Source organism: Macaca mulatta, chromosome 10 (assembly GCF_049350105.2).
Source record: "Macaca mulatta isolate MMU2019108-1 chromosome 10, T2T-MMU8v2.0, whole genome shotgun sequence".
Taxonomy (NCBI): Eukaryota; Metazoa; Chordata; class Mammalia; order Primates; family Cercopithecidae; genus Macaca; species Macaca mulatta.
Window position 1 is genome coordinate 25768646 of NC_133415.1, and position 13491 is coordinate 25782136.

At 48.0% G+C, this 13491-nt stretch overlaps 1 protein-coding gene across 3 annotated transcripts in view; it reads right to left on the minus strand.

The window, feature by feature from the left end:
- MYO18B (myosin XVIIIB) overlaps positions 1–13491 on the minus strand; it is a 300946-nt gene that overhangs the window by 231067 nt on the left and 56388 nt on the right. For all 3 annotated transcript variants that reach the window (XM_077950288.1, XM_015149948.3, XM_077950289.1), the window contains one exon: positions 11961–12105. In XM_077950288.1, coding sequence (XP_077806414.1) covers positions 11961–12105 — 145 coding nt within the window. The remainder of the gene's footprint in view (positions 1–11960; positions 12106–13491) is intronic.

The window sequence follows — 13491 nt, forward strand, 5'->3', positions numbered from 1 at the left end:
TTTTCAACTTTCTATTCTTCTGGACTATTTCCAATTTTTATAGACAGACAACATTGACGTATTCCTCATATGATTGCTTTAAAACAGTAAGACTGGTAAAACACTTCCCAAAGCTCTTGAATATATGGTCATTGTGTTATGTTAACAATCTCTCTGTGACTATCACTGACCGTCTACTCTCAGGTCTTACCACAGCTTGGAGAGCATCCAGCCACCTCCTCCTATCCCTGGATGGACCATCCTTGCTACTGGTGCCAGGGTATCACAGCTCTGTGGGGGACTGGGCCCTTGTCATTATGGATATTGTCTCTCCTTCCCACGAGCACCTCCTGACTCCCCAAGTTACAGCCCCATCCATTCCCGGACTGATCTCTTTATGATGGTGGCAGGCAGGGAGTGAGGTGCCGGCTAGATAGCAGCCTCCCTTCATCACCCCATTATGGGACCCCGTGCTGGGTTATGTATGGTTCTGACTGTGTCATATATTAAGCAATGGGTCAGCAGCAAGTAGACTGGCAAATTTAGTGAGAGACAAATAAATTAAATAACCCATCAGCCTTCAGAGAAAAAGAAAACCAAGCAAAGCCCCCATCAAGACGAGCATCACTCATCCTTGTTGCCATTTCGAGTTCCGAACATTACTGTCATTTCTGTCAAGTGATGAGGGACAGGAGGCAGGGTGACCAATAGTCTGACTCTCCAGGGAGACGCACTTCAACTCTTACAGCTACAGGACCACAGGGATAGGAGAAGGTTAAAGACCAGCCCAGGCTGGGCGCGGTGGCTCAGGCCTGTAATCCCAGCACTTTGGGGGACTGAGGTAGGTGGATCATGAGATCAGGAGTTCAAGACCAGACTGGCCAACATGGTGAAACCCCATCTCTACTAAAAATACAAAAATTAGTGGGGTGTGGTGGCGGGTGCCTGTAATCCCAGGTACATCGGGAAGGCTGAGGCAGAGAATTGCTTGAACCTGGGAGGCAGAGGTTGCAGTAAGCCAAGATCACACCACTGAACTCCAGCCTGGGTGACAGAGCAAGATTTTGTCTCAAAAAAAAAAAACAAAAAAAAAACAAAAAAAAAACAACCCAGGTCAGCCTCTCCTAAACGTTGCTGAGGAAAACTCTCCTGGGTCCTGGACCGATTTTCCATTAATAACAATAATGCCAATGATAGCAATGACAGAGCTTTAAATACTCAAGTTCAATAATGTCAGCCTCACAAGAACTTTAGGTGGCAGGCACTCTGATTATCCCCACTTTACAGATGAGGACATTGAGTCTCAGAGGTCAAAGGAGTCACCTGGACCATGCAGGAGAAAAGGACTGAACACTGGTCAGCCTGGTCCCAAAACCCATGCCTTTAGCCCCAAGTCTGAGCTCTCCTCGATTCTGCTTACAGAGACAACCTTCCAAATTGAGGACTGGATGGAGGATTAGATGGAGCTGAGAAGGCACTCTCAGGAGAGAGGGTGGAGATCCTAGCACCCAGCATGTACCCACCAGCTCAGCCAGCTGGGTGGCCTGGTAGTGGAGAAGAGCAAGAACTTTGGAGGCAGACAGGTACTGAGTTCTGAGCTTGGCCCCATCACACGCTGGCTGGAAAACCAGACCTTGTTTGACTTTGACAAAGACTGCAAGATCCTGAGACTCAGCATCCTGGGCCACAAAATGGTGATTCTTTCCCTACCTGTCAGGGTTGCTGTGAGAATTAAAAGTGAGAATTTATGCAAAGTGATCCCCAGCCCTGGGGCTGACGTGGAGAACAGGGAAAACGTGGAAAGGATTTTAACAGAGGTCACTGCTGGGAAGAGGATTGTGTCTGATTTTAATCTCATACAAAAAAAAAAAAAAAAAAGAGGCCCCAAGACAGAGAAATCATATCTTGCTGCAAAGAGGACATATAGTTCATCCTTGATTTACTATTCTCTAGGAAGAAGGTCTTTTGGGGGTCTCACAGAATGTTCGGGGGCACTGGTAATAAAACAGAGAGTGAAAGTCTCAGGAGCCATTCTATCTCCACCTCAGTAGGGAGCCGGGATGCATTGGCTATGGAAAATTTGCAACACTATGATTTTTAAAACCTAACTCTTACTTATATGCCCGGCACTGTACCCCAAAGCCCTTGGCAAACAGCATCTCAGTTCATCTGCAAAACAGACCTGTGAGACTCAGAAAACTAAGCCTCAGAAAGCTTAAGTTACTTGCTCAAGGTCACTATGGCAAGATATGGCCACACCAATAGCTCCCATCCTATACGCCCTAGAATCTCACTGCTCCCTCACCTAGGGGTGGAATTTGGTTTTGCTCATCCTTGAAACTGTGACATGATTTTTACCAATAGAACATGGCAGAAGTGTTGCAGCTCAGAAAAGGTGATGCACCTTCCATCTTGCTTCCTGGAAACTTGCATTTGGAGTCCTGAAGCCACCATGCCATAAGGAAGCCCAACCAGCCCACAAGGAGAGACCTGAGACCACATGAAGCCTGGGAAATGGGCTACTCCAGCCTTCCTATGCTTCATCAGCCACCAGTTGACTGCAGCCACATAGGAGACCCCACGCCAAAACCTCCCAGCTGAGCCCTTCCAAAGTGCAGATACACAGAAGCCTTGGGAAATAATAAAGTGATTGTTTAAGCCATGGGCTTTGGGGCCGATTCCTTCGGCAGCACTGTAACGGAACAGCCACAAAGCCAGCCAGTGCTGGAATTCTTACTTCAATCTGAGTCCAGATCTGTGTCACTCTAGACTGTGCTCTAATCACTGCCCTACACTGCCCTTGGCCTCTCGGGCCTTCTGCTAAACTGCAGAAAGAGCACTGAGCTGAGAGTCTAGAACTGGATTCTGGTTCTGAACCTGCTGTTGTCTAGCACAGAAGTTTCATTTCATGCCTTTAGGTGAGGAGCCACACCTCTGAGAGGTGCAAGTTCTTCACTCACCCAATGGGTTTAACAACCCTCACCAAGCCCATCTCAGAGGCAGGCTTTAATGCCAACAGAAAGAACTGACAACCAAAATGCTTTGCAAAGAAAAGAGAGTTACTGCTTACTGAATACTTCTATATGCCAAGTATTAAACATTTATTATCTGACTGTACAATGATTGTAGAAGGTAGGTGACATTATTATCATTTTACAGACAAGAAAACTGAGGTCCAATGAGATGAAAAGTCTCTGACACAGGGTGAATCACACTGCCAGGAGATCAGGGAGCCTGGACTTGAATGCTGCTCAGTTCAATTCTGGGACGCCAGCTCTCCTCTCCTCCCTACTCTCTCTTTACCAAGTTTAGCTCCAGAAAGCATCCATTGACTGCCATTCGAAATACACAAGCACCAGCTAATTGTTCCACAGGCCACTTTTTGCCAAAGGAGAGAAGCATGAGCTTGGAAGAATTGTTGTCTAATGGACCTGGAGTGATGGCTTGAGCCATGAGCTTTGGTGAGCAGCAAATCAACCACTACGTCAAATCACCATGTGTTTTCTGCCTGCCATGTGGTGCTGGCCCTCAGAGCCCCCTCCCGCTGCCTTCCCCAGGAACCCATCAGTGATGGCAAGCCAGAGAGACAGAAAAGAGGTGTGGATACTATGTAGACAGAGGGAGGGATGCAGTCCCATTGCCACCATGGAAGCAGGCTTTTAAGATCCAAAGGTCAGCTGTGCCCAGCCTCTCGAGGTAAATCTGTAATAAACTGACTAAGCGCAGGAGCCACCTGTCCTGTGATGGGAGGCGTCCTAGAGTCAGAGCAAGAGGGGATGCCCACAGGAGCAGAGTGGTTGTCATTCAGTGCTCTTGTCTGTCTGTTCTCCTGCCTGGACCCTCTCCTTCAACTGCCAACGTGATTAAGTGCACAACCCCTTCACATCCTCATCTCACCTCAATTCTAGGGTGACCTCTCCCTCCTTTGAGAGTTGCCAAGAAGACACATGGCTCAATAAATACTTATTGAGCACATACTATGTGCCGGGCCCTGTGCTAGTCCGTGGGGATGCAACGATGAGCAGAATCAGACAAGACCTCTGTACCCACAGAGCTACAGCCCAGCATGGGAGACAGACATTAATCCAATAATCAATCGTCCCATATGAAAAATAAATAAAGGAGGCCAGGGAATGCCTGGAGCATATAGAGCAGGAAAACCAGACCTTGTTCAGGGCCAGGGAAGGCTTGTGGGGGCAGTGACTTTCGAATCAAGAGCTGAGGTGTTGGCAAAGGGAAGTAGGGTGAGCAGGGGAGGACAAGACCGCCATACCATAGCTCTTGCAGGGAAGAGCAAGAGAGTAAAACTGGAAACATGTTCTGCAGCTGAGCCACAGCATCATGGGTGCAAACTGAGGCAGGAGAGGTGCGCAGGGACCACAGCAGCTGGAATTGCCCTCATACCGGGTCATCGGTAGCTCTGTTGAAGTAACCAGACCAAATGTGTGAACTGGGGAGTTTCTGCTGGCTGTGGCATGAGAACAGATAGGGGTAGAAAGGATGGGGAAGACGGGGAGCCAGGAGCCTGACTGGGAAGCCATTCCAGGCTTCTAGGACAGAGATGATGTCCAATTGGGTGATGTGATCATGAGACAAGGATCCCTGGAGAGAGCTCCAGGGCTCCCAGCTGAGCCTCCAAGAATAAATCCACAGCGATCTTGCCCTGGTCCAACCTGAGAGTCCCCAAACAGGGGCCATTTGTCCTTTGACCATCCTCTTTCCATGCTGCAGTGGAAGGAGGAGGCCTTGGAGCCAGACAGACCTGAGTCCCAGTCCAAGCTCGGGCACAGCCTCACTGTGTGCCCTGGGCAAGCAGTTTCTCCTGGAGGAGCTTTGGTTTCCTCATCTGCAGAATGTGGTTAAGTTTATCTAGAGGAGCAAATGGAATGCCATGTGCTACATTGCAGCATGGGGTGGGCATGGGAAAGGTGTCTTAACAGGGGCTGCCCAGTTCCATCCCCACTGAGAGCTGGGCACAGGACGGGCACACTCAGAACCTGTGCATGAGGAGCGAGGGAGAGGGGAGGCCATACTTGACCTCCAGACACCAGAGGAGCTGAGAGATGAAGCATCTCCTTGCCCATCACAGCCATGGGCCTTTGCTGAGCCCTCCTCAGCAGGCAAGTCCACCACACCTTCTGTGCTGCATGGACATCCTAGGTGAACCAATTAGGGGTCTATGGGTGATGCCCATAGTCTTCCACCATACCCGATCTCACAGTCCTGACCGTGCCCTCTGCCAAGGCTGTCAGGCAGCATCTAACGCAAGTTCAGGAGCCTTCTCACTGCCTGGACCTTGCCAGACAGAGCAGGGCCACCTGCTGACATCCAGGCTGAGCAAAGTATAATTGCCCTGGACAACCAAGAAGTTTATATGGAGGGTGTCCACCTGAGCCCACCCAGCTTATGCCAAAAGCTACTCCCCACACACAGGAGAATAGATTAGACTTCAGGAGTGTTCTCTCTCTCTCTCTCACACACACACACACACACACACACACAGAAAACCCTCATCTATGCTGACAGCAACTAAAAAGGGTCCTGGTCCCCGTGCAAAGCCTGAGAGCCTTAGGCTTAGGCAGCTTTGAGCTCCATCACTTCCCGGCTGCGTGCCCTTGGGCACATCGCACCACCTCTCTGAGCCACAACTGCACCATCTGAAAAAACAATAGACAAAGACTCACCTTTAAGGCATTATCTTGAATACTTCCTCAGGTCTGGTGATCTGGCATGTAACTCAGCACAGAGTGCTTGGGAATCATTGCGCCCCTATTCCCTGGAACCCTGGAGATCTTTGTAGCAGCCTTAGCTTGTCTCTGAGCAACCTGGGCAGGCATGGGGACAGAGGAATGGTGTGGGCTGGGTTTTGTGTGAAAAGGGCCACTCTGGTGGCTGGGTGGAGAGATTGCATAAGGTTAAAAATCAAAATAAAGGTGAAACAAAACCCAAAATGGGATTTGTAGCTGCAGAGAAAGTCGATATCCCAGGGTGAGTTTCTGGGCATGGTTGTAGCTACATGCCAGTGTTGGCTTGTTTTCCTTTTTCTTTTTCTTTTTCTTTTTTTTTTTTTTTTCAAACTCACGAATACAGAGGATTCCCTCTATTCTCTACAAAATGTATGTGTGTGGCCGGGCGCGGTGGCTCAAGCCTGTAATCCCAGCACTTTGGGAGGCCGAGACGGGCGGATCACGAGGCCAGGAGATCGAGAGACGATCCCGGCTAACACGGTGAAACCCCGTCTCTACTAAAAAATACAAAAAAACTAGCCGGGCGAGGTGGCGGGCGCCTGTAGTCCCAGCTACTCGGGAGGCTGAGGCAGGAGAACGGCGTAAACCCGGGAGGCGGAGCTTGCAGTGAGCTGAGATCCAGCCACTGCACTCCAGCCTGGATGACAGAGCAAGACTCCGTCTCAAAAAAAAAAAAAAAAAAAAAAAAAAAATGTATGTGTGTGTGTGTGTGTGTGTGTGTGCTCACTGGGTCAAGAGGTAAAATGCTTCTTACCGTAAGTTGAGGTAAAAATAGTGTAAACCCCAACAAGTTCAGAGTAATTGGCTAGACGTTTAAGAGAGGACTGGGGACCCAGACCCAGAGGACTGGTTTATGTCTACCATGGGATCTGCAGGACAAACAAAACAGACACATTTCCAGAACCACAAAGCCCTGAACTAATGGCTTCCTATGAACATCGTTGCGTTTCATCACTCCTCACCCTATAGAGAAGGTATCACAGCCGTCCCATTTTATAGATGAGAAAACTGAGGCTTAGATACGGGAAGTGATCTGTTCAAGATTACACATCCATCAAAGGGCAAAGCTGAAACTTGGCTGGAGGTGGCTGACTGCAAAGTCTAGTCTTCTTGGCATACACATATATGCTTGTCCCATCACAGAACCGCTCTGCCTCTGGGCTCTCCTTTGCAAAATGGGCCTAATTCTACCTGTTGTGCTAGCCGGTTTGGGGCATAGATTCAACTAGAATTTTCTAAGCAATTACTATGACCCAGCTCTCAGGAAGAATAAAAGAAAAAAAAAAAACTGGTCCATGGGTAAACAAAATGTGGTATATCCATACGATGGAATATAATTCAGCCATGAAAAGGACTAAAGTACTGATCCATGCTACAAAATGGATGAATCTTGTGAATACTATACCACGTGAAAGCAGCTGGTCACAGTGGCTCACGTCTGTAATCCCAGCACTTTGGGAGGCCGAGGCGGGTGGATCACAAGGTCAGGAGATTGAGACCATCCTGGCTAATGCGGTGAAACCCCACCTCTACTAAAAATATTTTTAAAAATAGCCAGGCATTATGGCACATGCCTGTAGTCCCAGCTACTCGGGAGGCTGAGGCAGGAGAATGACATAAGCCTGGGAGGCAGAGCTTGCAGTGAGTTGAGATTGCGCCACTGCACTCCAGCCTGGGCGACAGAGCGAGACTCCATCTCAAAAAAAAAAAAAAAAGAAAGAAAGAAGCCAGTCATAAAAGACAACAAACATATGCACATATTGCATGACTGCATTCACGTCAAATGTCCAGAACGAGGAAATCTACAGAGACAGAAAGTAGATTCATGGTTGTTTAGGGTGGGGGGAAGGCATTGCTTAGGGACGGGGGTTTAGAGGGCAATAGCTAAAGGCTATAGGGTTTCTTTTTAAGATGTGACAGAAGAGCTGGAGATCGAGTTAATTGCCAATAATTTGATCAATCATGTCTGCATAGAGAAACCTCCATGGAAACCCCTAAAGGATGGGGTTCAGAGAGTTTCCAACACATGAAAGTGCTGGGAGGCTGTCATGCCTAGAGAGGACAGGAGTCTCTGTCCCCTCCCTTATCCCTCGCCCTATTCCTGAGTTGTATCCTTTATAACAGAGCAGTGGTTGTAAGCAAAGTGTTTTCTTGAATCCTGTGAGTCATTCTAGTGAATTATTAGACAAGAGAAAGGGGTCATGAGAACTCACTATGTAAAAAAGCCACTTGGTTAGAAGTATGGGAGGCCGGGTGCTTGCAGCTGGCATCTGAAGTGGGGACAGTCTTGTGGGACTGAACCCCTAACCTGAAGGGTCTGTGTTAACTCTGCTAACTCGGGGTAGTCTCAGAATTGAGGTGAATTGTAGGTCTGCCATAGGCAGGAACACAGAGTGCTTGGGAGGTGGGAGGTGTGGTTCCAGAGGCTGGTCTCAGGGCTCAGAGCTCAGGCGGACCTAAGTCCAAATCCCATCTCTAACTTTAGCTGTACGTCCTGAGGATGAAACTCTCTGCTACGCATCAGTTTCTTCCTCTATAAAATGGGCATCATAACAGTCCCCACCCCTCCCAGGCTGTTCTAAGGAGGTGGTGACATCATCGAGTCTATAAGCACTCAGCACAGCGGCCCCAGGAAAACGAGAATGGCCCAAACCCCACTCTGGAAGGTACTGGCTGTGTGATACCAGATCAGTGGCACACCTTCTCTGAGCCTCTGTTTGCTTGTCTAAAAAACGGAGATGGATGAAAGCGAACCCTTATGAAACACGCTGCCAGGAGCCAAGTCCTGTGCTCCACAGTTTTTGCCATTGACTCCTTCAGTTCTCACAAGAAGCCTGCAAAGTGGGTACCATCATTAGCCCCATTTTACAGAGGAAGAGACTGAGGCTCAGAGAGGCTGCGCCAGGATTCATACCCAGCAGGCTGACTCCTGACTCTTGGCCATGGCATTAAGTTAGCACATATGTCTAATGCAATAAAAAGGCATAATAGAGGTGTAAGTGCTTTTGAAACTGTCAAACACCAAGCGGTGATTGTCATTGCTCTAACAGTTCAAAATATTAGTGGTGATTGTCATTGCTCTAACAGTTCAAAAACCCTGTGTCCAGTTATAAGGCCCAAATTCTCCCCAGAGGGAACTATTATTGGTTTTTAAAAACAGGATCAGGGCTCTCAGAATTAGTTAGGAAGCCAGGCGCGCTGAGAAGGGAGTATCATTTTAATGAAAAAAAAAAAAGAAACCTGATTAATGAAAATGATTCTTAATATATTTCAAAATGATCTGTTATGACACAAAGCAAAGACATTTATATATGACTTTGAAATTCTTAATAGCTGATTTTAGAGCAACCTATTATGAAATCTTTCAAAGCAGAATCTATAAGTAAATCACCAGGCAGGCCTCCCAGGCAGACTGACGGCAGCTCTTCTTAAAATAATTTATAAGGTGGGGTGGGGGGAGCACTAGCAGAAATTATTGCCATCATCAAGTATTAATAAAATATTTATAAAAGTGACTTTCTCTTATCGTCAGATGCACTGATGTGATGGGTCAGGTCCTTGAGCCCACATCGGGGTGGGGGGGCCCACTTTGCCCCAGGAGGAGAAACTCAGGAATGAAACTGAACTCCTTCACTTCCCTGGTGACGGGCTAACAAGCCAGGGGGCTCCCTTAGTTTCTGGATAAATATCTCAACTTCCTTGTCTCTTGGATAGGACAACCGGGAGGCATATTCCTCAGAGTCTCCCAGGGGTCCCCAGCAGGACTGAGCCTCAGTTTCCCAGGGGTAAGCCACTCCTTCATGCACCTTGTACTTCCTGCCTTCCCTCCCCTGTGTCATTTTCCCATTCCCCTGTCACAGCCTTCTGGGGTCCTCCCCCAAATATACAACATGTTTCCACATCTCTGTCTCAGGGTCTGCTCCTGACTCCGGCTGGCCTCAGTGACCAGGAAGTTGAGTGACAGACATCACAGGTCCCTGAGCAAAGTAGTGCTGATGCCCAGACAGCCAAGTGCTGAGCATGGCCCATGGCTGATTTTTTTTTTCAATCATTTTGGGGGTACAGGTGGTTTTTGGTTAAGTTCTTTAGTGGCGACGGATTTTAGTACACCCAACCCCCCAGCAATGCACATGTACCCAATATGTAGTGTTTTATCCCTCACCCCCTCTTAACCTCCCCGACCCAAGTCCCCAAAGTCCATTATATCATTCTTATGCCTTTGCATCCTCATAGCTTAGCTCCCACCTGTAAGTGAGAACGTATATTTGGTTTTCCATTCTCAAGTTACTTCACTTAGAATAATGGCCTCCAGCTCCATCCGAGTTGCTGCAAAAGACATTATTTCACCTCATTTTTATGGCTGAGTAGTATTCTATGGTATATATATACAAATATCACATTTTCTTCATCCACTCATTGGTTGATGGGCACTTAGGTTGGTTCCATATCTTTGCCATTGCGAATGTCCATGGATGATTTTTGGAAAGATAAGTGGCATTTTTTTTTTCATATTTGCCCCAGCCCAGCATGTCTGTCCTTGGCTTGGATCAACTGTGGAATCTCCATCTTACTTACTCCTGACTCAGTATGACTTCTAGAAATTTCCAAAATCAAAACAGTGGGTTAATGTATGTGGCTCAAATGGATGAGAATCAAAGGACTCGGACCCAGGGCCTGGGAATGTGGGGACGACGGAAAGGATGCACCAGCATCTTCTCGAAGATTTTGCTGCCCCCTAAGGTAACAGCCCAGAACGTCAGCCAGAATCCATGCACAGTCCCAGAATAGACCTCAATTCACACGGGTGTTCATTCAATAAGCAACTTCCAGTTCTATGTTCTGGACCCAAAGGAAGCCACCAGCCACCGACAAGAGCTAGACAAAGTCACAACCATAATACAAGGCACCAAAGGCCCCATGAAGGCAGAAACCCTTGCTCTTCATCCTCACTCTCTCCCCAGAACCTTATATATTGCCAAAAGAGGGAGCAGAAGAGACAGGTTAGGGAGGTGAGGAGCTTTGAATGCCAAGCCAAGGAATTTTATTTGATTTAGAGGCAAGGAAAAGCCTCAGGAGGATTCTAAGCAGGAGTATGGGTCTGTGTAGTAGAAAGGAATCTGATGGTCATGATGAGAATGGGTAGAAGGAGGAATGAAGGCATCAGCAAGGAGGCTACTGCACCCATCCAAGCACACACACACGCACAAAGGTAAACACCGCGTGTAAGCTGATAACAGTAAGGACAGAGAAACTAGGACAGAAATGATGTCACAGAGACTATCTCTGGAACATGGTGAATGATTGGATAGGGAGAAGGTAAGGACTGGGGGGATGGCAGGAACCACTTGGAAGACCAGGTCAAAATAGGGAAAATCAGCAAGCAGACACTTAAGGATGGGATAAGGATACAAGATCAGTTTCAGGGCATCTCCAAGATGTCTAGCTAGAAACGCAGCACCTTGGCTGGGTGCAGTGGCTCATGCCTGTAATCCCACCACTTTGGGAGATCAAGGCAGGAAGACTGCTTGAGCCTAGGAGTTCGAGACCAGCCTGGGCAAAAAAGTGAGACCCCTGTCTCTACAAAAAATAAAAAAAGTATATGAACCAGGCATGGTGGTGCACACCTGTAGTCCCAGCTACTCAGGAGGCTGAGGCAGGAGGATTGCTTGAGCCCAGGAGGTGGAAACTGCAGTGAGCTATGATCGCACCACGACTGCCCAGCCTAAATGACAAAGCAAGACCCTGTCTCAAAGCATAAAAATTTAAAAAATAAAAAGAAACACAGAACCTTTACTGCACAGACCCAACCTTCCCTTCCATATTCTAGAGCTGTTCTACCGTACTGCCAGTACAGTAGCCACTCCCTACCTATGACTACTTAAATTTAAATTAAGTAGAATTCAATAGGATTAAACATTCAATTCCTCAGTCGCACTACTGTATTTCAAGTGTTCAGTAGCGGCCTGTGGCTAGTGGTTACTGCACTGAACAGCAGTAATCTCCATCACTGCAGAAAGTTCTTGTGGACAGCGCTGGTCTAGAAGGTTTGCTTGAAACGCCAGCCTTGTGTCCACCTCACGATGCCTAGTTTCAGCAGCCTCCCCGAGAGCAGTCCCAGAGACACAGAACGTGACAGATTGACCCTGTTCCCACCTCTCCAAGAGAGGGGCCTTGTCAGGCGCCTGCCAAAGGAGACAGCTGGCCTCCCAGGTGAGCTCGGCAGGAAGGACGTACCTTTGCAGGCCCCCGCCGCGCCCAGGTGGTAGATGGCTGCCAGGACCCGCCAAATGGCCCGCTGCTCGCTCTCTGAGATGCCCAGTGTCTCCATGGCACCCTGGAGCTGGGCAAAGGCAGCTGCCGCCTTCTGCTTATCTTCAGGCTGGGAGCAAAGGGAGAGAGAAAGAAAACAAGGCCATCACGATGGAGAAAACACAGACTCACAACTTGAAGCTGAGCTCTGTCTCGGAGGCATGTGGGGGTCATATTATTGCCACAGTAAACTACCCACAATTAAGCTGAGGAGTATTGACAGACGAACTCAGGCGACTGGGAAAGTTATCCAAATCATTTTTCTCTGACTTTGAAATGCAGTGTGGCTTTTATTCATTCACGTGTGCACACATTACAGATTTATGGAAGCTCTGCACTATGCGGGCCTCTGGTCTGGAGATGCAAAGATGAGCAAAGCCCAGACCTTGACTTTGAGGCCCTCTCAAGGTAGAACTGGAGAGAGACATAAAAGCAACTAAGTGTGAAAAGGGCTAAGTGGTAGGTAGGCTATGGGTACAGGTTGATAGGTAGGCTATATGGGATCCATAGGTAGGGTCTAGAGGTAGGCTCTGTAGGGTAAGCTGTGCTATAGGTCTATGCAGAGAACCATGGGACATCAGAGGAAGAATGGGTTATTAATCCCACCCAAGACAGCCAAAGACAATAGCATAGAGCAGATGATCAAACTGTAATAGAAGTTTGGAAGATAAACAGGCAGAGTTGGCCAATTTAATACAATAAAAAGTCCCAACAGGCAAAGGGAACCACAGGAGCAAAGAGGATTTGGGGAGACAATAGGTGGTCCAGGGAAGCAGTTATTTTTGTTTTGTTTTGTTTTGTTTTGTTTACTTTTGAGACAGAGTCTTGCTCTGTTGCCCAGGCTGGAGTACAATGGCACAATCTCAGCTCACTGCAACCTCCGCCCCACCGGGCTCAAGCGATTCTCTCACCTCAGCCTCCTGAGTAGCTGGGATTACAGGCACCCACCACCACACCCAGCTAATTTTCATACTTTTAGTAGAGACAGGGTTTCACCATGTTGGCCAGGGTAGTCTCGAACTCCTGACCTCAAGTGATCTGCCCACCTCGGCCTCTCAGAGTGCTGGGATTACAGGCGTGAGCCACCGCGCCTGTTCTGGAAGTAGTTATTTTTGGAGGTGGGTCAGATAGAGATGGGGAGAAGATAAAAGCTGGAGAAGCTGGCATGGGCCACCCTTGAAGACCTCGACCATGACACTGAAGGGAGTGGCCTTTAAACTGCAGTCATGACTGGCAAATACTGATATGTGCTCCCACTATATTCCTGAGTTCATAACAGACATCATTAATCAATCAAGATCCCACAGCAAGCCAGTGAGTCCAGATTCCTTTCAGGACATCGCTTCTTGCAGCCACCACCACCGTGAGCTTCCCCACTAAAGGAAATGGCACTTGTTTTCTGTCTCCTGTGCAGCAATAGAAAACTGCTAATTTTGTTTGTTTTACACAGGGTCTC